The sequence below is a fragment of the Melanerpes formicivorus genome, unplaced genomic scaffold (assembly GCF_026170545.1).
Source record: "Melanerpes formicivorus ecotype bairdi unplaced genomic scaffold, bMelFor1.0.p_v2 SCAF_2, whole genome shotgun sequence".
Taxonomy (NCBI): domain Eukaryota; kingdom Metazoa; phylum Chordata; class Aves; order Piciformes; family Picidae; genus Melanerpes; species Melanerpes formicivorus.
The window spans coordinates 20,865,765-20,890,309 of NW_027142354.1; the positions used below are offsets into that span (position 1 = coordinate 20,865,765).

At 40.5% G+C, this 24,545-nt stretch overlaps 1 protein-coding gene across 1 annotated transcript in view; it reads right to left on the reverse strand.

Moving 5' to 3' along the window:
• Positions 1-24,545, reverse strand: part of LOC137448325 (plasminogen-like) — a 30,402-nt gene that overhangs the window by 1,094 nt on the left and 4,763 nt on the right. Inside the window, exons 4-18 of the mRNA XM_068152755.1 lie at positions 21,200-21,314; positions 19,982-20,145; positions 19,377-19,506; positions 19,135-19,253; positions 17,096-17,258; positions 15,795-15,925; positions 14,796-14,955; positions 12,791-12,981; positions 11,612-11,760; positions 10,818-10,911; positions 9,048-9,165; positions 7,321-7,395; positions 6,652-6,792; positions 2,085-2,191; positions 83-216 (exon numbers count right to left, since the gene is read on the reverse strand). Coding sequence (XP_068008856.1) covers positions 83-216; positions 2,085-2,191; positions 6,652-6,792; positions 7,321-7,395; positions 9,048-9,165; positions 10,818-10,911; positions 11,612-11,760; positions 12,791-12,981; positions 14,796-14,955; positions 15,795-15,925; positions 17,096-17,258; positions 19,135-19,253; positions 19,377-19,506; positions 19,982-20,145; positions 21,200-21,314 — 1,991 coding nt within the window. The remainder of the gene's footprint in view (positions 1-82; positions 217-2,084; positions 2,192-6,651; positions 6,793-7,320; positions 7,396-9,047; positions 9,166-10,817; positions 10,912-11,611; positions 11,761-12,790; positions 12,982-14,795; positions 14,956-15,794; positions 15,926-17,095; positions 17,259-19,134; positions 19,254-19,376; positions 19,507-19,981; positions 20,146-21,199; positions 21,315-24,545) is intronic.

Below are 24,545 nucleotides of genomic sequence, written 5' to 3' on the forward strand. Positions count from 1 at the left end.
TCTTATGCTGAAGCAGTTTCTGAACCTTGAAAGTACAAATTGTCATCTGACCTGCTTACACTCAAGGCTAGATTATTCTTACCTTGCAGTTACCTAAGCTTCCAAAAGTAAATCCACCACAAAATTCATGGGTTTTCACACTCCCATTCAGAAATTCAGGGCGATTACATATTCTGTTTTCAAGCACGGGCAACTCAACATCTTTTAGTCTGTTGTCTGTATCAATATAATTAAAACAATATAACAGTTATAAATGGTATCCTGGACATTGTGGTCCAATGAAGCCTCAGTACCAAAAGGACTGGGACCCCCTACCCAGCTCTCCTTATAGTCTCAGAGCAACTTGAAGAACCATATTAAATCTTTCACATGTTTTTGCACTTGTATCTTACCTACTCTCAACAAGAAGTTTGTTTTTCTTTGCAAAATGTTGCAAACCAGATAAAACCAGATGCTTAGGATTCTGGGCTACTGTGTTGGTTTGTAGGCTTTCACCATAGTGCAATAGCAATAACTTGTTTCTGGGGGGAGAATGTTAGCCTGGATTTACTGCACATTAGTTTGAACTCTTTAAGGTCTAAAGAGTTTTACAAACAAGGAGAATTTTACTGAATCCAAGACTGAATTTTCTCAAAACACAGATTATTTAGATGTGGGGCTTTGGCTTTACCCCTTCTTCCCTGCTGATTTCATTACTTAGTTGTATGATGTCACAAGACTCTTTCAAACTGCCTAAACACAACAAAGGTCTGTCGATTTTTCCATCCTAAAGCACTTCCAGAAGAAATCTAGCCTGTACCATTTTTGTTGTCTGTGGTCACTAGAACACAGGATGAACCTGCCACCGTGTGGCAAGCTGAATAAAGAAAAAATAAAAAAATGGAAAAAAAAAAGAAAGAAAAAAAGAAAAAGCAAGGCAAAAAAAAGAAAAAAAAAAGACATAAAATAGAAAAAGTAAGGCAAGAAAGGGGGAAAAGGTGACAGAAAAGCCAGTAAATGTTGACCAGTAAATGCTGGCTACGCTGGAGAAAAGTTTCTTGATAATGCTGATGAGTTATGCTAATAGTAGTGTGCTAATTCTTACACATTACTGTCACAGTTAATTTTGTACCTAAATGACACAGCAAGAGGAAAAAGGAAGGTTTTGCAATCAATGTGGAAGGATTTTACAGCAAAACTCAAAGGAAAGGGACATTTCGTGGTTTTTTTTTTTTTGGTGGGTTGTTGGTGGGGTTTTTGTTGTTTTGTTTTGTTTTGTTTTTTAAATGCATCTGTGGATGTACACACAATGAAGAATCCAGAAATATTAGTAGGGTGCTGTCTGTCAAATGGGGTGCAAAGAACAGCCCTTGCATGCAGCTCAGCAAGGCCAGAAGTACGTACTTGGGAGCTGGGACTGAATGAAGGCAGGTGCCAGTATCCCTGCTGTAAGCCACAGGGGTGAGGAATTGCCTCCTGCTTAAGCAAAAGCAGGTCTGGGTGTTCTCAGCCCTCAGCATAGGTAGAGTGAGAGCTGGGCAATAGGAGACCATATGGTCATTTGTTAATGCTAGAGTGTGAACAAAGTTGAGGTAGTTAAAAAAAGGTCTTAAGTCTAGTTCTTGGCCATGTATGCTATCTATCTGGAGTGAGCACAGCTTTCAGTAGAAATATATGCAGACTATAATGTTTAGACTACAGGAAGGTAAGTGCCAGCTTCATTCATTAAAAAAAATAAAATATTGGAAGATAAAAATTAAAGGCAAGGGCAATATTGAGTCTTTGTGTGTGAATACACACACCTAAGCACACACCTAAGCTGAAGAAAGCTTAAAATAGGGAGAGATAGAAGGTGGTAAAGTCTTTAGCCTAAATCCCCTCTCTCTTTTCTCCTCTTTAACAAATTCAGCTTGTGTGAGAAATGAGGTGGGAAAAGTCAAGCACTGAAAGAAAGACATAAAAAGAATAATGTTGCCTGGTGACCTCCAGATCAATTAATTCCTAAGTGAAACATGTTTTTTTTTTCTGGGTCCTGTGAGTGTACATATTTTGTGATAGGATTTAAAAACCTTCCCAGATTTCCAACAACACCAAATATGCTTTACCTCTTCCTTTTCCCCAGGCAGCTAGGAAACATACTTCATTTCCTTCTACCATCAGACCGGTTTTGGGCAAACAAACTGGTTTTACATGGTCAGTAATTGTTACAGGGCTGGAAAACAAAGAATAATTAAAAGATCCTTAGAAAAATTACCATCAGCTTTTTCAGTTTTCGTACTTAGAAGGCTGCATGGAAATGGCCCAGGGAAGGGTGAAGGGACTGATAGTATCTTAAAACTGTATAGATGGTTTTAAGATGGTGTCTAGACACTTATTCAAAGCAACAGTTCCTTACAGCAGCTGAAAGTCTCTGGCATGTATTTACGGGCACAGTGACAGTGAAAATGCATTTGCAGCGTAGGGTTAGAGCAATGATCTCTGGCTACCACTGTGGTATGTATAGGAACATGTGCAATCCCAAGTGCAGCCCCTCGCAACCCCTGCAGGTGGTGTAAGCCTGACATATCACTGTCCCTGCCTCAGAGGTCATGGATATTTTCAGGGACTTCACTGAAGGAGGAAAGGATGGATGAATGAATGAGTGAATAAGCAGACACATGTGAAGATGTGGAAAATTCCTTTCTTTTCTGGTTACCTGAGTGATTTAACTGTGGGCGACATTATGCATTATTTCACACATTACTAAGTCTAGCACCTCAATGACGTAGGTGCTCAATATGGACTGGACAGGGCTGTGTGAAGCAGTGCTGCAGAAGATGAAAATGTTGCCTAGGGAGGCTTTTCCTTTATACTGTCTGATTCCTTATTGACTTTCAGATGTAGATATGAAAAGATGAGGTGGCTTCTGGAAGGTTTATTGCCCTAGGAGTCAGACAAGTGCAAACAATTTTGGTACACTAAAAGTGTGTCTGAACAAGCTGTTAAATGAGATCTACCACTACCAGGAATCTGCCCTGTGAAGGTTAGTTCTGATTGTGCAAGGGTAAAAGTATCTGAATGAACTCGATGTTCAGCCAGGGTAAAATAAATTTTTATAATCTCTTTTCAGGCTCAGAATAATTTTCAGAGTATGTGATCTGATAGCCAGTAAGATCGTCAATGCCCACTTAAAGGCAAGTAATATATCCTCTCTGTCCAGAGCTATGAGCCCCAAGAAAATGTAAGAGGATAGACCAAGGGATATGACTCTGATGCATTTTAAAACAAAGACCTCTCCAACATAAAAATCTGAATGAAACATGAATGCAGTAGTCCCTGAGGGTAGGATATGATAACCAGCTCCTATGCTGAAGGTACAGTTGTGCCAGTATTACAGTTTTGAACTCTGCCCTCCATCCCTCTCACATGCAAAATGGTGATCTCAAACCTCCACTCTCACATGTTCCATGAAATTAATCCTGTGTGATTTCTTTTCCTTCTAAGAATGGAAATTACTTCTGCACCTTCCAAAACTAGTCCATAAACTTTCAATAAAATGCATTTGTATTGAAAGAATCCTGGTAGACAAGAGAGAAAGCTCAGACTGGTGGGGGTGTGTGTTTATTTTCAGGTTTCTCTAGATCTCTAGTGCTATTCTTCTAGGACCATTATCTCAGGGGCCTCTAATGTCTGGGTAGGTATATGAACAGGAGAGCAGGGAACAAGAGCACAGGCTATGTAGCAGAATATACATGGTGTGACATTGAAATGGAGGACTACAGTCCCAGACAGCACATATTTTCCCACAAGTATGGCACATAATTTACACAGGACTAGACTTCTACTGAAGTCAGTGGTCCTCGTTAATAGATCATGTCATGCCAAACAACCCCAGCACAAAACCAGACACTAAGGTGTCTGGACATGGTCCCACTCTCTCCCCTTCTTCCTGCAGAAAGCCAGGATAACGCGGGAAAAGGAACAAAGAGGACAGGACCATGCGTGTCTGGTAAACAACCCTGTCTCTATGGCAAGGGCATGTGTTCTGGCCACAGCCTGCCAGAACCCCTTCTTATTAGGTAGCTATGTACTGATTTCAGTGCCCTATTGGCCCAATCGATCTCAGGCAAGATTTGTATACAGGATGATTTCTAGTTGCCTGTGCCTTACTCAAGCTTTGCTCTTGGCTTGCTCAAGCCTTGCTTAACCCTTGTTCAAGCCCTGCCTGCTTGAACCTGCTTGGACCTTCTCTGGCTTAAAGTTGCCTCGAGTTGCATAGCCTTGAGTTTCCTGGTCTAGCACCTGGGATATAGCCATGAGCATACACAGCTCAAGCTACAAGAGAAGCCACAAACTTAGGAGTCGGAGCCAAGCCTGCTTCCCCTTGCAATCAGGATTTTTGTGGTGCCTCAGTTTCCCCAGGACAAAGCAAGCATCTGTTGTGGAAAAGCATCATTTAACAGCCCACCATCCGCTGAAGTCAGACCAGCCATTGAAGACTGCACAGCATTCCTGCCGGCAACCTGCTGTGCCTGGTGCATGAACATCCCAAAGCCTCTAATACCCAGCAGCAGCACTCCCTACCTGGGTACAATCAGCTGTGAGCAATTAATTCACTGCCTCTTTGGCATAACAGTTCTTGTCGAGTCTCCCTCACTCTGTGGCCGAGTGCCATTTTGCACCCAGGGTATTCTCTTTCTGTTAAATTCCTCCCGGTTTGCATAAAATAGTTAAATTGTTATAGTTGCCCAAATGCTGTACATTCCCATTGTAAATATATTCTAACTGTACAGTGAACCTTTTGATATGTTTTGGCAATTTTCATATTAATGAAAAGTTATTAATATTTTGATTAATATTGCCATATCATTTATAAATAAAGGAAACACTATATCCTTTTCAACAGATCAGACCTCCTCTGGGATGATTTTGGTCAAGATCTTCACAGACCTGCACCCATGACAAGTTTTGTCTATTGCTACAAGATGCAGGTAAAGGAGTAGTGACCAGGAGTAGTGACCAATCTTCTCACATCTTATTTTCTTGGGTGATTGTTTTATGAACAGACAGCAGAAGATCTGGAAAGAATAATGTTCACAAAGAAAGCAGAAGACAAATGTAAAGAATGAATTTAATGAAGTTGAAAACATATAAAGTTGATATAAGCTAGAAACTGAGTGATTTAGAATCACAGAATACATTGAGTTGGAAGTGACCTTTAAAGGTCATCTAGTCCAGCCCCCCCAATATGATGTCTATATCTGCGATTTATGGCATATTGTATGCAGAATATGTTTGGAGGGTGCATGCTGCTGATATAAAACCAACTTGAATGCTACAGCATGCATGCAAGAGGCAACAGAGACCTTTAAGCAACTGGAACTATGCATGGGATTTTTCACTGTACCCAAAGAGGATCCAGTTTTACTAAGCTGTTGGCCAAGTAAGCAGCTCATGAAGCATGCCTGTAACCTGGCCTGGAGGACTGGATCCTTTCATGCAGAGCTGTGGTGCCTCCTGGTTACAACTTTACTTTGGGCTTGCAGACTTCAGGTAGTTGTAGAGAGTGATAAGGTCACGCCTGAGTCTCCTCCTCTCCAGGCTAAGCAACCCCAGCTCCCTCAGCCTCTCCTCATAGGGCTTGTGTTCCAAGCCCCTCACTAACTTCGTTGCCCTTCTCTGCACTCGTTCCAGCAACTCAACATCCTTCCTAAACTAAGGGGCCCAGAACTGGACACAGTACTCGAGGTGTGGCCTAACCAGTGCAGTGTACAGAGGCAGAATGACCTCCCTGCTCCTGCTGGCCACACTGTTCTTAATGCAGGCCAGGATGCCATTGGCCCTCTTGGCTGCCTGGGCACACTGCAGGCTCATGTTCATCCTACCATCAACCAGCACCCCCAGGTCCCTCTCTGCCTGGCTGCTCTCCAGCCACTCTGACCCCAGCCTGTAGCACTGCATGGGGTTGTTGTGGCCAATGTGCAGAACCCGGCACTTGGATGTGTTAAATCTCATGCCCTTGGACTCTGCCCATCTGTCCAGCCTGTCGAGGTCTCTCTGCAAAGCCTCTCTACCCTCTAGCAGATCAACTCCTGTCCCCAGCTTGGTATCATCAGCAAATTTACTGATGATAGACTCAATGCCCTCATCCAGATCATCAATAAAGATGTTAAAGAGGATGGGGCCCAGCACTGATCCCTGGGGGACTCCACTATTGACTGGCCGCCAGCTGGATGTGGCACCATTCACCGCCACTCTCTGGGTTCAGCCATCCAGCCAGTTCCTAACCCAGCTCAGAGTGCTGCTGTCCAAGACATGGGCTGACAGCTTGGCCAGGAGTTTGCTATGGGGGACGGTGTCAAAGGCCTTGCTGAGGTCCAGGTAAACTACATCCACAGGCCTCCCCACATCCACCAGGCGGGTCACCTGATTGTAGAAGGAGATCAGGTTGGTCAGGCAGGACCTGCCCTTCCTAAATCCATGTTGGCTGAGCCTGATCATAGGGATTTTGCCAATGGGGTCATTCAGCAGGAAAGATGCTCAGAGTTCACTCTTGAATAGAAGCCTATGTTAACATTCGGAGGGATTCTCACACTCTTAACATCCACTGTCATCCCTGAGAGCTAAATACAGGCTAAATTAAGTTGTGACTTCAGAGAAAAAGGTGTCAGGGGTGGAAAACTGAAATTGTACCTGTTCAACTTCAGTAAAGCAATGTCTGCTCCACTTGGTTCCTTTAATACTTTCTGAACAGTTTGAATTTGCAGGGATGGCTCTGCTGCATTCAGATTTTCTATCCCAAGAAACACCCTGTAGGAAGAAGGCTCTCTTGGTCTGGAAGAAATGACAAGGCCAAGGTTATACATCCATATATTTAATCAGGAATGTTACTCTTTAAAAATTTGGTGACTCCCCTGGAGAAATGCATCTAAGATGATAGTCAGTCTGCTCCCTCTGACCCTCATTTATTCTTGGGGAGATGGAAAATGTAGCTTTATTAACAGTTTGATTTTTATGATTGTGACAAATCCTGTGGGTTGTAAATAATGGGGCACCTTTTTGCAGTGTTCATAACTCCTAAAGCCCTAAGTGTCAGTGTCTAGCCACAACAATTAGGTGCAATTACCACCAGCACGTAATTAGCACCCTTTTTGTCATGCTTTGGGGTGGATGACGGAAGTAAACCTTTGAACCTTTGTTATGCTGTTTGAGACAAGAGCAGAAGATAAAAATCAACTTGATAGCAAGAAAAACAGGAAATAAGGAATAAAGAAAGTGCCTTACTGGTTACACTTTGGCCCTCTACCTATTTTCTCATACAATTTTAGGAAAGGCTTACCACTCATTCTAGTGGATACTCACTCTTGCAAGCACTGAGCTGCAGTAAGGACCCACTGTGGATGTATCAGAGTTCCAGCACAATGGTGCACATTGGTACTAGAACACATAAGACAATAACGTTCCTTTAAGACCATATAGCCAGTTCTCCATCATCTATGCTATACACAATGGGAATTATTAACAAACTAGCAATGCGCCTCTTTTACTGGTTGTAGTTTATCTTTTGCCAATGAAAAGAGAAATTAAATGCAGATTTTCAAGCAATAAGCTTTATTTGCTCCAGAATATGAGAGATGTGAACAAAAAAATTGACACCCAGGTGAAAATTTTGGAACAGGGTACACTTACTTGTAGGACTTTGGCAAAAATGATTGCATTTCCTAACAATTTCACTTGTGATGTGATGGATTTGTCCTTCTGATTCATGGGGTTTCTTTGGTCTGGTTCTTTAAATAAACCTTATTATGGATTTTTAACTTTTCTTGGGAAAATTTTTATTATGATGCCTGTCAACAATCATATAGAAATTTTCATTATCCTATCTGTAAGCATTACATCACCTGTACATCCACTCTCTCAGCCATTGTGAAAATGCTTTGCAGAATTAGTTTTTCTTTATATTGAGGGATGATGGTCTTCCTGTGGTTTCTAATAACATTAGGGTGGTTTATATCTACATCAATTTAGATTTGAACTAGATTGGATACTGGGTGAAAAGGGATGATTTAGATCTATTGATACATATTGCTGGTTATTTGCTATGCTCCTGGGCTTAAATCCACCACTGCAGAAGGCAATTAATTCTCACTTTCCTCAGTGAGAATTATTCCTTCCCCATTTCAGTAAATAAAGGTGTATTCAACTTCTGCAGTTCAATTTTTCCCTTTAGAGATTCAGAAGTGTTACATTTGTGATTAATTAAAACCAGTAAATAGCAATCTGTGGATATTATTATTAAAACTAACATAAGTTTTCTATATAAATGTTAAAACATTTTATCACAGAATCCCAAATGTTAGGGGTGGGAAGGGACCTCGAAAGATTATCTAGTTCAACCCCCCTGCCACAGCAGGATCACCTATACCAGATGACACAGGAATGCACCCAGGTGGATTTTGAATATCTCCAGAGAGGGAGACTCAACAACCCACCCTGGGCAGCCTGTTCTAGTATTGTCACCCTCACAGTGAAAAAAAAATTATCTCATGTTTACATGGAACTTCCTGTGCCTCACTTGTCACCCATTGCCCTTTGTCTTGTCATTGGGCACCACTGAGAAGAACCTGGCTTCATCCATCCTGTAACTCACCCTTTACATATTTATAAACATGAATGAGGTCACCCCTCAGTCTCCTCCTCTCCAAGCCAAAGAGCCCCAGCTTCCTCAGTCTGTCCTTGTAAAGGAAACATTCCATTTTGTGGCTCTGTGCTGGACTCTCACAAGCAGTTCCCTGCCCTTCTCAAACTGAGGGGCCCAGAATTTGACACAATATTCCAGATGTGGCCTCACCAGGGAAGAGTAGAGAGGGTGAAGAACCTCTCTTGACCTACTAACCATACCCCTTCTAATACACCCCAGAATGGCTTTGGCCTTCTTGGCTACAAGACCACATTGTTCCCTTTTTATATAAAAAACAAGACCAGGCCTCAGAAACATATGTGTTGCCTGTTGTCAGTCTCTATCTAAGACCTATTTCTTGTAAAACCCTAAAGCTCATGAATGGTGACACAGTCTATAATATCCGTACCTTATCCTGAGACTCACTTGCCAAGGCCAAGACCCTGGCGGTGCGTCACACATGCTATATGGTGCACAGGTTCGCTCACTCCTCATTGGGATTTTTCCACAGTCATGCTCAGAAGAAGCTACAGAGTAAAAAAAGCTACAATGGAGAATTTTGAAGTGGTTTTGTAATGCCATTCACAGTGCAATGATGAAAAGAAAAACATGAAAAGAGAAAGGCATAAGATTTTTTTTTTGTCTTCCTTAGGCTTTCACTATAAGTTCATTAGATGAAACTAAAGGTAAAGAAACAACCAGAATGTTTATACTCTATTACATTATTCTTACCTTGGACATTTAAACCTGGGATTATATATCTCATTTGACATGATTTAATATTAATTTACCTGCAAGAAATTATTAACTATGTCAAGAATTTGGATGTAGTCAAATAACATAAATAAAACTAGAAAAAGCCCTACTCCCCCCCAAAAAATCTGTAGGTCTTTAGGGAAGCTGAAGGGAAGAGAGAGCTAAAGAAAGTAGAAGCATCTAGTGTCTAGATAATAACAATTTCTGAATTGTTTAAAACATTACAGTCTACACTTTGGTTGAGTTAAAAGCAATTCCTAGATTATACAAAAAAATTGGTCTCTATCCCTTTGTCATAAAATATTTGAATTTTGCTCTTATACTGCTCACTCTGCTTTCTTGTTTGTCCACGTTCCTCTAAAATTTTTCAGATGGATTGATCTTGGGTTGTTAGTAAGACCCAAGTAACTCTTTCCAGAGCTGTATGTGGTGTTGTGAATGTTCAATTTGTTAGTTCCAGTAGGAAACGACTAACAAAGTGTTCAAAGTCAAGAGAGTGCAAAGTTTCCTTACACCTTAACTTAGAAATATATCATTTAAAGTCTGTTATGAAAAGAGATCAGGTCTTAAAGTGAAAGTCACATCTAGTATGTGTTGCTTGTGTGTCATTTCTTATTCTATTTGCCTGTGTAGCTCTTACATCTGGTTGACAAAATTAATGTACACAATCATAACTCATTGCTGCTTAGAGGAACATGTTAGATGGCCAATATGAAGACTATCACATATTCCTGAAAGAGTGACCACTCTCTGCACTATTTAGCATTGCTACAATGTCCAGCAGAAAAGGGACTTGGCCTCTAGATGTTACTGTACTAAAAAAAATATGTGAGATGAAGAAGAAATAGATCTTCCATATCCCTGACGTATACATTACAACCACAACAAACCAGCAAAAAAACCCCAACAAGCACACAAAAACAACAACAACAACAAAACATCCAACCAAACAAAAAATACCAACTGTCAAAATATAGGCAAGGGAGGGAAAAGCAAAGCAAACAAGATGATTGCCAGGTGTGTCAAGCAGCACTCCCAGTACGCTACAGCTGTTACTGATACCTACTGCCAAAGCACCAAAAAAGGTCAAATCTCTTTCACTGCTGAGTCTTTCAGCAAACACTATACCTGTGCAGTATACTGCTTACTATCAGCAGAAAGAAAAATTAATTAGGGAAATCTGCATAAAATATCCAGGACCAAATTCACTTCCTACCCCAAAAGAAAGGCAAAATATCTTAAGGATGGATTATTTTAACACCCCGATAAGAATAAAAACTATCAGCAGAGAATGAAAAGGATTTCAAATTCAAATCTAAAGCTACTGCCTACTGAAGCTTTTTATGTATGGATTGAAAACATTTGGTAACAAACAAAGGAAGTGGTAGAAAGGGAGGACAGAAAAGTCTTTAAGGATAATTACAGCAGCGTGGGATTTCACAATACTCCCATTTTTTCTCTGGGTCTGTTGTGAAGCACCAAACACCGTGTACATCTCCATCAGGATTCCTGCAATACTGTAATAATTACAAAAACAGAGAATGAAGACTCCAAATGTTAGCCACGGAACAAAGAAGTCTAGAGGTGCATCTTTTAAAGAGAGTGTTAAATGTGAATTAATTATCTCCAAATACTTTTCCACTGTTAATGCTTTCTGTTTTTCTGATTCAAAAATTCTTTCTTTCCTGTGTCTCAAAACTGTTAGGGAAATCTAGAAAACTATTATAAAATTGCCATCATTTTCTACATCCACCCTTCAAGAGTCACCGTAGCTTTAGTACTTTTAAGGCCTCATGAGAAGTGAAGTTTGCTATAGTATGACTGAGTGCACTAAATGCACTAAAATATTTATTGTTTATCTAATCCTTATTCAGTGAGAGCATGTTAGATTAACTCCAAGAATATGCCAGAAGTTTGCTTAGTTTGTGACAAACAGAAAAGGTATCACTTTGTGGTTTGAGGAAATCAGGGAAACACTGTATGATTTCTTTTGCACTGCTTGCCTGTCAGCATCAACCCCATCATTTGTCTGTGCACTTGAAGTACCAACATCCTAAAGTAATGTAAAATGCATCCTTCCATCTCTAACTCTGGTTGGAGCCAAATGGGATATCAAGGTGATGACTGCTTAAATTATAAAGACTGAAGTGTTTACTGAGAGGTCATGGAAAAAGAAGACAATGTGTAATGACACCGGTGGCACTAGCAGCTGTTTACATTTTTATCCAGGCCTGCTCTTGGGTGAGTTACAGGAGTGAAATATTTGTGGCTATGAGGTTTCTGAGAGCTCCACTCTTGACAAGTCCTGCCCCTTCCAGTTTTTGCTACTGTGCCACGATAGTCTTTACCATTACCGTTAATACAGTCTGTGAAAAAAAGAAGAAAAGAAAATTATTGTCAGCTGGTGAATCGGTGGTGGTGGTAAGCAGAAACAAGCCAGGTTAAAAACCTTTAGGACTTGCACTCTCTAATGTCTATCTTTCAGTGTCTAGTGACACTAGAGTGTAGCACTCTCTAGTAACTACAAAAGAAAGACAAAAATGTACCCTGCGATGTAATCTTTGAGATTGTCATGGTGGATATCTTTTTGGATGTACTGGGTAACTGAATTGGAAAATGTTCAAGGAGCTTCAGGCTAAGTATTTTCTGCAACACATTGTAAATAGCTGAAAAGACTCCAAGATTCTTGCTAAGTTGGTATCAGCAAACACCTTCCATGAAAGATGCCTATTTCACAGTTAAGACTCTATCAGAATAAAAAAGGAATTTTTACTTCTAGTGACATTGCTTCAGGTACTTTTTTCTGCTGCACATGAGTAAGAGTACACAGGTCCATTTAGCAATGTATATTTTAGCCAACCCTGCCACCTACCCCGCAAAGCAAATAACCCATGGAAAACTCTACCACACATTCAGAAAAACATCACCACTTTTACCACCCTGGATTATTAATTAAGGAAGAAATGAAGCAGGATAGAGGAAAAATTTGTTTCTTTTAGTGCACATGTTTTACAAAACATCGTTGCCTATGAATAATAAAACAAGCTAAGGTCAACCTACTGAAAAACATAAATCTCTGAATAAGCAAAATTCCTGTAACAACAAAATTCATTCATCATATTTCAACAGCACAGAAACATATTTCAGCAGCTACAGAAACACTAGATATTTTGTTTCCTTTCCTCTTGCTCCCTTGAACAAAAAGGCTGTCCTACAGAATGCGCTGTTAAATGATACAGGACACAGGATATGAACTGACTAAAGAACAATTGAAGCAAAATGCAACAGTACAGATCGGAAAGCTGGAGGAGGGATGTGACTGCTACGTTGCAGCCCTACTCAAGGTAGATTACTATTCATTTACCCACACACTCTACATTTATAGCCAGCTGTTACCCAATGTGGTGAGTGTAGTCAGGTCAACGTTTTGTGGAGTTGTTGCAGGGGGGTCATTTGGTATGGGTTCTTGTCTATGATGGTCACACCTCCTGAGATTGCAGTACTCCCACATCGTGCTGGGGTCAGTGGTGAAACACCATGGGCTGTTACGACTATCTGGGTTTCTACAATAGTTGTCCCTCAAATCCCTGCAAAAATAAGTACAATAGTCACAGTGCATAAGACTGAAAGCAATAATAGGAGCATCTTTCCAAGAATATGTGGATCTGCACTATATATAGCTAAATATATTTATCAATTTATTACTTATTGGCAGATATCCTATTACCAGCAAACACATTTATGGCTGTGATGTAACTGGAGAGTTATATATTCACATGTACATCAGTGTAATATACTTATGCATAAGGAAATATAATTAAACTACTGGCTAAAATTCTGGCTCTAATATGTCAGTGTGCTGAATAACTAAATAAATGCCCAATGTGTCAATAATTTAATTTTTAATGTATAAGCATACACAATTCTGTGTAGGCAGGAAGATCCATACTCTTGGTGGGCCATTATCTCTCCCAAAATTTTTATTTTTAAATGTTGAAGTGCTCTTTCTCACATTCAGAAAAATAGCAAATAAATACTTATGAAATGTTCCTCCTCACCCCTCAAAGACCCTACTTCTGAATTAATTTGGAGCACTTCCATGCCTGTGCTCACTGGGGGCAGGGGAAGGTAGAATTTCTGTCTTCAGTAATTTCTGGAATAGAGTAAACCAGGTTGGAAGAGACCTTCAAGATCATCATGTCCAACCTATTATCCAACCCACCTAATCAGCTGAACCATGCAACCAAGCACCCTGTCAAGTCTCCTCTTGAACACCTCCAATGATGGCGACTCCACCACCTCCCCAGACAGCCCATTCCAACAGGCAATCACTCCCTCTGTGTAGAACTTCCTCCTAACCTCCAGCCTAAACCTCCCCTGGCACAGCTTGAGATTGTGTCCTCTTGTTCTGGTGCTGGTTGCCTGGGAGAAGAGACCAACCTCCACTTGTCTACAACCTCCCTTCAGGTAGTTGTAGACAGCAATAAGGTCTCCCCTGAGTCTCCTCTTCTCCAGGCTAAGCAACCCCAGCTTCCTCTGTCTCTCTTCATAGGGCTTGTGTTCCAAACCCCTCACCAACTTTGTTGCCCTTCTCTGCAGTGTTTTCCCATCCAGAATCACAGCACAGTCACGCAACTAAAAATTGGATTTTTTCCACCCCTGAATATGCCAAAACACACAATTCACAACATTTTTACATCTCACTTTCAATTTTTAAAATGTTTGTAAAAGTTAGCATCCTCTTTGTTCCAGTTTCAATAAATCAGTATTTTTAATGGTAAAATATGATTTTTTTTTTAAATATATTTTGAGAGACAACACAAAAATTAGAAAAGTATCAACCCTCCTGCTTATACCTGCAATCCATCTTCCTGGCAATTATTGTCTTGTTATTTTCCTACTCTTATTAAAAATTGGCACATTAGTAGTTAAGATCAGCTTTCTAAAACATCACTGGTCCAGTTTTATTAGTATGATAAAGGCAAAACAAGGAGGAAAATTCAGTGTATGCAATTTGAAATGCCAAACTCCAACTACAAAGAATGTTTAAATGGCAACATAAATCACAGTATCACTGCACGTTTGTAAGCATAAAGTTGTGTTCTTGACAGATGCAATAAGTAGAAAGGCCACCACAAAGGTCTCAAATTCATAAGCAAAATGCATGTTTGTGCAGATGTCAAAATTCTGAAAGAAAGTCTCCCAGTGTTTGTTACAGAAACTCAGATTTAAGAGTAGGAGGACACAGCTGTATTTTACTCAGAATTTAATTAACAAGAAACCACAGTTTTAGAAAATGATATTAACAGAAAATGATATTAACAGAAAATGTTTCCTCAAAGGTAGTACAATCAGCAACAGTCATTTTCAGATAAATCAAGAAGAGGTGAGATAAACATACGCATTTGGGAACCTGTCTGGGGTTTTTTCATGCCTGTGTGGGAACATGGAGTTCCATGTCTGGCATTTTTTTCCTGATGCAGTGATGGAAGCTGTGCCTCGATAACTCTGGCCTTTGCCCCAGTAGCACTCCTCAGGCAGGGGAACATGCATAGGCACATCTGCAGTGAATAGCAAAAGTAGGTTCTTTGAATCACAATTTTATGCTGGGTAGGCACAAGAAAGAATTAAATACACAGGATGATAAAAACAAATTACTCATTTATGTAGAGAGTGTCCAGTGAGAACATTGTGGCCAGCATGAAAAGAAGGGCATTTTCAAAGATGTTTAGAAAACTTTCACAGATTACCCTCCTATGTCAGATGTCATTCAGTGGAAGGCTCACTACACAATTTCATCTTGCTATATGTGAACACATCTGAATTAAGATCAAAAAGTTCACATGAAAAAACCTCAAGGATTAGATGCTAACGATTTTGCCACTGACATATTTCTAAAATGGACATTTTGTTTAACTTCTATTTTGCCCTTACGATTGAACTAAGACTTTCTCACTTATTTTTTTGTACTTAAAACAAATGGATGTTTCAGATGAGTGGCTTTTTTTTTTTTTTACTTTGGAAGGTCTTGTCTTCTCTTCTGTGACTGTTTAAAAAAATAGCTCTTCCTTTTATTTAGCACTTTTCCATCTTTTCATCTCTTTAAAATGAATTTTAATTTTTCAATTCAAAATGCCCCAATTTGAGGAAAAAGTAAAAAAAGGAATAAAGCTGTTTCATTCTTTAATTATTCCGTAAGGTCAGCTGGTGATTTACATCCTTCACTGCACTTCCATTGACAGTCCAATACTTGGCAGGCTTTGTAAAATGCCAAGCAGAAAAACTACTTTAGCAACAGTGTTAAAGTGACTGAAAAAGGATTTAACACATTTGCAATGAGAAACAATGAATCTATCACTCTTTTAAAGTCCTTGTCTCAGATATGCTCCAGTACTTATACCAGCAATCCCTTGTTCTGTCCCATCGCAGTGAGGAATTGCACAATATTCCCATCGAACACTGCTGTTGATGGTGTAGCACCAAGGCCTCTTTTCTCCGTCAGGGTTTCTACAGTAGTTTTCCTCTAAGCCTCTGAAACAGAAACACCAGCTTTAAACTACTCATAGAAATCAAGAAGTCTATTGACAATTACTTCATGCAGAACTCAACTCAATGGCTACATTTATCATGTTTTGACATATTCTCATACAACTCTATTTCAAGTCTAATCAGCTGCTTTTGAATTTACAGTATAAATGCTGATGATACATGAAGAACTTTTTCAGTGCTTCCACTTCCTGCTCTTGGTTTTGAGGCAGTAAAATATGACTTCAAAATATAAGCCATTGGTGTACATGGCAATTAAGGTAAGAACCAGGCAAGGCTGGATGTCACAAACTGATCCTGAAAGAATGTGTGTAAGAGCATCAGTGCATGATGCAGTCTGTCTTGCTGTAATGGACAGGCAGTGTTTCACACGGCCAGGAAAACATGCAGGCTCCATTTCACAACCCACAGGATCAAAATACAGACCTAAACGCTTGGTCATTCTTAGCTGCCCTTGTACATTGATAATGTTCCACAAACCCAGTTCCTCTGACCTTGGAGCACAAGGTTGTATTCAAGCATCCTGGATCTTGGAACATTGGTCTTCAGAAAAGTACTGCACTGAAAGTGTGTCAAAATACAGTCAGGGGATTTTTAATATAGTAGTAAAAAATTATAAGTCTGTAGTGGGATGTGGAGAAGACAGGTGAGAAAAATACATGAGAATAAAGTAGCTGGTTAAAAAACAACAGTTAAAAAACAAAGAGGAAGATGAGATGAGAGTGGAGTAAAGGCAAGAAAGCTTATAAACATAATGTCAGGATTAATTAACAGGATGTTGGGTAGTGATAGGACTAGCGAGAATGGAGCAAAACTAGAAGTGGGTAGATTCAGATTGGATGTTAGAAAGAAATTCTTCACCATAAGGGTGGTCAGGCGCTGGAACAGGTTGCCCAAGGAGATTGTAGAAGCCTCATCCCTGGAGGCTTTTAAGACCAGGTGGGATGTAGCTCTGAGCAACATGATCTAGTGCTAGGTGTCCCTGTCCACAGCAGGGGGGGTTGGAACTAAGTGATCCTTGAGGTCCCTTCCAACCCTAACAATTCTATGATTCTATAACTGTGGAAAACCTGTGCTTCTCTCGCTTCTGCAGCTGTATTACGAAGGAATAACTTTGTTGTTTGGCATTTGTTAAATGCCTTAGGCTTAACGTACTTGCATGGATATCTGTCAGGAATCCAGCCATGTCTGTGAGGAAACTGTGTGTCCCAGTGCTGGCAGGCATTTCCCGATTCGGTGACCGCTATCCTGCCTCGATAGTCTTCTCCTTTCCCTGAAAGACAGTGGGAGCCCAGGCCAGAGACGGGTGGGCGCGTAGCTGTAACAGGATTTAAAAAAAGAAAAAACACTGCTAAACTAGTGCTTTCAAATATATTTTAAACATCTTTATTATCTGTAATGTCAAACATGCTTTGCACTTTTTTTTTTTTTCTTTTTTCTTGTTTTTTTTTTTAGCAGAGGTGACATTGGTTGAAAGCCATGGCTGCCAGACAGAGTTCCTGTGTCTGCCCTTTTATAGCAGTCAGTATATAACCTAGCTATATAACCTAGCTGGGTCAAGCTATATTTTGTGCCTGCAGTCCCCTGAAAGCAGAGCTGAAAAGGCAGTAATTAGTCTTGTACAGTCTTGTAAAAACAAGTGGGATTAAGGGAGTGCATTAATATAATGGTTAGGGTGGAAAGGCAGAAAGGATAATGGCAAAGGCCAAGAAGAAATTGTGAGAGAAATCAAAACAGCTTCAGAGCTGAGTCTCTGCAGTCAGTGTATTGGGGAAGTGCTGGAGAAGGAGAAAAAGAAAATTAATTGGTCTGGTATGGGTCGAACAACAAAGAAAGGAAGGATAATGATCAGAGACACAGAACCTGTGGAAGGCAGAAAGAAAATCACAGTATCACAGTATCACCCAGGTTGGAAAGGACCTCGAGGATCATCGAGTCCAACCTGACACCGCAGACCCCATGACTAGACCATGGCACCAAGTGCCACGTCCAATCTCCCCTTGAACGCCTCCAGGGTCGATGACTCAACCACCTCCCTGGGTAACCCATTCCAATGCCGAATGACTCGCTCGGTGAAGAACTTCCTCCTCACCTCGAGTCTGAACCTCCCCTGGCGCAGCTTGAGACTGTGTCCCCTTGTTCTGGTGCTGGTTGCCTGGGAGAAGAGGCCAGCTCCCTCCTGGCTACAACCACCCTTCAGGTAGTTGTAGAGGGCAATAAGGTCACCCCTGAGCCTCCTCTTCTCCAGGCTAAACAATCCCAGCTCCCTCAGCCTCTCCTCATAGGGCTTGTGTTCAAGGCCTCTCACCAGCCTTGTTGCCCTTCTCTGGACACGCTCAAGTGTCTCAATGTCCTTCTTAATGAATCTATGATGCATACATAATGAATCTATGGTGCATACATATCATATATAGTTTGTATATGACATTTTCTAGGGAGACAAATATGACTCTAAAACATAGGTCTGTTCCTTAAACTTCCTTTAAGTTTTAAGCACAAAATGGAGACACCAAGGTAACTTTCACAGTTTACTTTATCACATAGAATTCTATAAATAGTCATTCTTCCATCTGTAATTGAGCATGCTGAGGTGAACTATTCCTTGCAAACACACGCTGCTGCTTAGACCACTGGAAAGTGAAGATTTGTAAGAAAGCAAGCTCTAGAGACAAAAAAGCAGAACATTTTCACAAAGTGCAGTGCATTTCTACAAACAGCAATTCTAATCTCATTATCCAGCACTTTGGAAGTGTCCAGATTTAGTGTGCTCAGTTTAATGGGTTAAGCTAGCTCACTGATAAGTCAGATTTTTCTCCCAAGGCTTGAACTTTGTCTCATTATTCATTCCTTTCTAAGAAAAATGCAGTACTGGCTGTGCTGGCCAGACTCAGGCAAAATACCACAATATGGCCACATGATGACTTACATGTTTTCCATGACTTAGCAGGTCACCTGATGTAACCTGAATGCCCTGCCTCACAAGTGAACGGAAAAGCAATGTGGTTGAAGACCGCCTTTGACATTATTGCATTTTATGGCCCTCACTAAACTTATGTGACTTTATGGAACAGAAATTCAGTCATTTTGCTTAATGAGGATTTCTTCAGGTTACTCAGAACTGTGATTTCTTCTTTTTTCCCCTCCCTGCATTATTTTAATAAAAGTCTGTAGCAATCTCAGGAAATCAGACTCACTGCAACGAGGAATGTTGCAATATTCCCAGCGTTTATTTGGGCTGGCAGTGAAACACCAGGGCCGAAGTTCACCATCAGGATTACGGCAATAATTCATCCTCAGATCCTTCCCAGGAAAGCTGCATATTGAAAATGAAAAAGAAGCTTGTGAGTCAGCTATGGCCAGCTGTATCAATTAGACTGTCTGAAGGCAGAGTCTCCCAAGCACTGTGCATAGGAATTCAGCACTGAGTATAACTCACTGTTTCAGGGTAAATCCATGCGCATGAGGCTCTTGGGCATCCCAGCGCTGGCACTCCAGTCCAGACTCTGTTCTGGAAACTTCTCCATGGTAGTCTTCACCATTACACTGCATGCATTCCACTGTAGGGCCTAAGCAGAATGAAAACAGCACAGTTTGCACCAGCCTGTGAATTCTGATTCTGCTCTAATCATGAATGATTACATTGAAAGGAAAAGACGCCTTTTCTCCATATAATGATGAAAGGAATCCAGAAGAACATGCAGTAGAGCTTAGCCAAATGGGCAAAGCTTTATGTACAGTGTAATTTACAGGGAAGATATCGTCACATATCTGTATGTACTGATAGCAATGAGAGTTTTGTATGTAAGAGAGTACCTGAATCATCTTTAGTCTTGTTAAAATGAAATAAATTGCCAGGGTAAGAGTAGGACAATAACAGCTAATTCTTTAACGATTTCCTCCATATTTACAAAATTATTTTGACAACTGGAGCCAATTAAGAAAAGAATCTTTGTGTTGGGAACTGCAATAATAAAGCAAGAAGAAAATAGCAGGAATAACATTACCTACTGGAATACTCCTTCTCTGAAAAGTACATTATACCTTCTCCAGTGTTTGTGACTTGGGCCTCACACTCTGGGATGTTACAGTAATCAAATCTGGTAGCAGGATCTGTTGTGTAGCACCAGGGTCCATTTTCGTCCGCATCAGGATTTCTGCAGTAGTTTTCATCCAGCCCTTCATTGGGGTATTTTTCAGGTGTATAACTGTAACAATATTAAAAATCCTTTTTAGTTCTGGTAATTTAGTGGAGTGGAAAGGAAATGTCCAACTTGCTGAGCTAACTGTGGGCTCTATTAATTCACACTGAGAGAAATAGATTCTCCATTGTAACCCATACATGAAATCTGATAAAACATTCCATAACTATCATTCTCACTGTCTTTCTGCCTAGGTTCTAGTTGCTGCTGACAGTCTCCAAAGATAATCATTGTCTTTACTACTTGCATCCAGCTGATCTAGTCAGTTCACTGTGACCAGTGGCTCTGTCAAGGTTTTATTCTATATGGAACTACTTTAAAAGTAGAGTATTCACCAAACAAAACTGGATCCTAATTTCCTGAGTTTTTGAAGCAAGTGACCCCAGGCTGCTTCTTATAGCATTCCTCCCAAAGAAGACTAAATGGCTTTTAAACAAAATCTAAACATGTACATCCAAGCTTCATTAGAACAGCAATAAATATATTTTTAAACAGATAAAACTCCAGTATAGATCAGGGAAAATAGGACCTCTACTTCCATGCTTGATTCAATGATCCCAGTGGCAGATAGCCCTGAGAAAACTCTGCCTGGGCAGATAGCTTGGGCACCTAGATACTTTACTGGATGTTTCTTCTGGACTGGATGGCAGGCAGGGGGCATAGAGCTGGGCAGATACCACTAGTTTGTTTGGGTTGTTTTCAGTTTTATTTTGTTTGTTTGTTTTTCTTTTTCCACCACACATCATACAGAGGAGAAAAATTATGGCCCCACTGTTACCAACAGAAAATTTTTCATAATGTGCTGATAAAAGAGGAATTTCATCTGAAGAGGATCAGTATTTAGACACAACTTCCCTAGCAGACAGCAGAACCTCTCTTTACCCAGATCATTGCACTTCTCGGCCAGTAGAGTCAAAAGTAGCAAGACAGGTGTCTCAAAAAGTCACTTGGCAAATGGCTTTGATAATGTGCATTATAAAGTTATTGATACACATGAAAATGGGGAAGCTTGGAAGACATTCAGAACAACATGAAGATGAAGATGAAAATAAGGCCATACTTTGGGTTGTGGGGAGTTTTTTCAGCCCAGTTCTGACAGGGAATACCCCTCCAGGTTTTGGCTTCTGTTCCTCTGTAGTCCTTTCCAATCCCTTTTTTGCATTGTAGAAGGTAAACTGAAATGGAATTGACTTTGTTAATTCAGTGGTGTTACAATATTGCATCTTTTAAAGCTGAGAATCTGCAGATATAATTGAAGTTCATCAGTTCATGATGAATTATGTTTTACTCATATCTTGAACTTCTTGTGTATGTAATAAGACATTTTTAAGCAAATGAGTTCCCAACTACTGGGCAACTACAGAGGAAAATTCCCAAAGCATTTCTATAAAGATAATAAAATATTGTTAAGAAAACAGATAAAAGAAGTTGCAAATTTTTTGACATGTATAAAATACATATTGATATTATCATACTACTGAGATTTCACCAGCCACTGGCTGAAATAAAATGCTTGTGAAACTTTCATAAGCACATTTGCAGTATGGGTGTCATACAACTATTCCTTCAAGGCAGAAAATCTTCAGTTACCAAAATGCATTTGTCAAATAGGAGGTCCCCAGATATTTGATTCCTCTTAGCTTTAGGCTTCCAGGTACTTTCCACTGGGATGCCAAGGCAGAGAAAATGCAAAGCATGTTGATGATGCTTTTATAAGCAATGGACAATGAAAAAAGCCCAGCTATTGCAGGAAGTGACCCTGATTTCCCCTTCCATTAACTTGCTTGCACAAGAAGGATTCCCCTAAATCTCAAAATATACCACGGAAATGCTAGAACAAGAACAGGAGACCAATCTGGTAGGAAAATCTGGGTCTTGTTAGGACACCTTGCAATAGTTACTGCCATTATGGTGTGTGACAGGAACTACAAATATCTCTACTTCATGTCCCACCAAAAGGGAGCTGTTGCCTAATTGGTGGGGTACTGGTGTGCCCACAAGTCTTGTCTTGGCTTTGTATAGCTGGGTCAGGAATGAAGACAAGGAAGTAATTTCCTAATTCAAATGGTACATGGAGGCCTCCATGGATTTTGGTCTTTGACCCCTCTTAAACACCATTTTTAATAACATCACTTCATTCTGTTTGGTGCCTGAAGCATCTTCCAGTTTTCTGTCTGGTACAGGATTTTGCTATGCTGGCATATAATTCTTGATATTCTATGTTTCCCAAAAACCAAATGGGATTAAAAGCCAAACTATGTGTCAAGACAAAAGTAAGGTTTGACTGGAGAAACTGGTAAGAAATGTTGCAGTGACTAAGAGTTCAAAGTTTTCTTATTCACAGAATCATAGAATTGTCAGGGTGGGAAGAGACCTCAAGGATCATCTAGTTCCAACACTACTGCCATGGGCAGGGACACCTCACACTAGATCAGGTTGTCCAGAGACACATCCAGCCTGGCCTTAAAAACCTCCAGGGATGGGGCTTCCACCACCTCCCTGGGCAATCTGTTTCAGTACCTCACCGCCCTCATGGTGAAGAAATTCCTATCATCCAATCTTAATCTATCAATTTCCACTTTTGTTCCATTCCTCCTAGTCCTATCACTACCTCACACCCTAAAAACTCCCTCACCAGCTTTCTTGTAGGCCCCCTTCAGATACTGGAAGGCCACAATAAGGTCTCCTTGGAGCCTTCCTCTTCTTCTGACTGAATAGCCCAAACTCCCTTAGTCTGTCCTTACAGGAGAGGTGCTCCAGACCGCAAATCATCCTCGTGGCCCTCCTCTGGATATGTTCTAGCACCTCTAGATCCTTTCTGTAATAGGGGCTCCAGAACCGGACACAGTACTCCAGGTGAGGTCTCATGAGAGTGCACAAGAGGTTAAGCAACCTGGACAGACACTGAGCTAGGAAAAATGCTGTGGTTCTTAAATGCTGTGAGGCCAGTTAGAACCTAAGGAAAATACATTTTGGAGGTATAAGCGGGAAGAAACCTAACTCAACATAATGTAGTGAGCACAGTCCACAGAAGTTAGGTATCTGTGGATTTCCCCTACTGTTAGCAAGGAGGATGTAATCAAAAGAGGATTCCTCATACAGGGTTTTGACATTAACATGAGGAAAGCATAACTATAGCTGTCAGACATATGTTCATAGAGTTGTCTTCTTAACTATGGACAATCCAGAGTATGGTTTGCATATAGATCCTAAAGTGTCTGTGCTAGGGTAAAATGTAAGTACATAACATTGGGTGGCCCAGCACAGTCAAACTCTTATAGTCACAGAAGAATGAACCTTTTTTGCTTTAAAGTTGATGTTTTCTACAGGTATTTTGAATCCACTCCCAGAGACAATAACCTTACAAACTCCAAGATCTGAGTCAGGTATAGGTGAGATTGAACAGTCACCATGAATCTAAGAGAGTGTCAGTTATAAAATGTCCTGATGATAGCTTTCTCCAAGGGAAAAAAATTCTATCATATCTGAGCAGAAAATAGTTTTACTCCAGCTGTATCGTGGTGCTCAGGCACCACAGTGAGGACAGAAAACTTTTCAAAGGCTTAAGGAAACTAAGTGTCATTATTTGTGAGTTCAAGTTCAGGCTGGGTGATGCTGGCTGTGGTAATTAGGTTGCTTCTAGGAAAGCAAGTCTGACTTTTACAATGCACTTTAACAGACTTCTGAGAAATATGTCTGGTTTAAGGGTCAATTTCACAAAGTTACCAGTGATGGCTGTGATTTTCAAAAGGAATGAGACACTCTTGTATTTCTGCTAGTGTAAAATAGAAGGAAGATGACTCCACATCCCTTGTTTGAAAAAAACAGGCAATATGAAACTATCCCAAAAAAAGACAAAGTGCTAAAAGCACTTGCTACTGAAGCAGACTTTCACAGAGAGATAAATGTGAAAAGGCAGAGGTAATGTGCTGTAAAAAGCCAGCATGGGAGCTGAATGGCATAGCCAGGGGAGGAAGTGTGTCCCCTACATGTGGGGACACATATAAAGTGGGTCTCCTAGACTGCCAGGAGATGAAGAAGAGAGAGGCAGTTCACAAGTTGCTGTGGAATGCAAGAATACTGAATGATGAGAAAACAACACCTGATAAGTCATTAAGTGAAAATGCAGTTTATAAGGCAGATGCCTTTCACCCTTGCTATTATCTTGCTGCCTTAAGCCTCAGGTATATCATAGAATTGTAGAATGCATTGGGTTGGAAGGGACCTTTAAAGGATATCTAGTCCAAACCCCCTGCAGTAAGCAGGGACATCCTTAACTAGGTCAGGTTGCTCAGAGCCCCATCAAGCCTGTCCTTGAATATCTCCAGTGGCGGGGCTTCCACCACCTCACTGGGGAACCTATGCCAGTGTTCCACTACCCTCATAGCAGAGATCTTTTTCCTAAT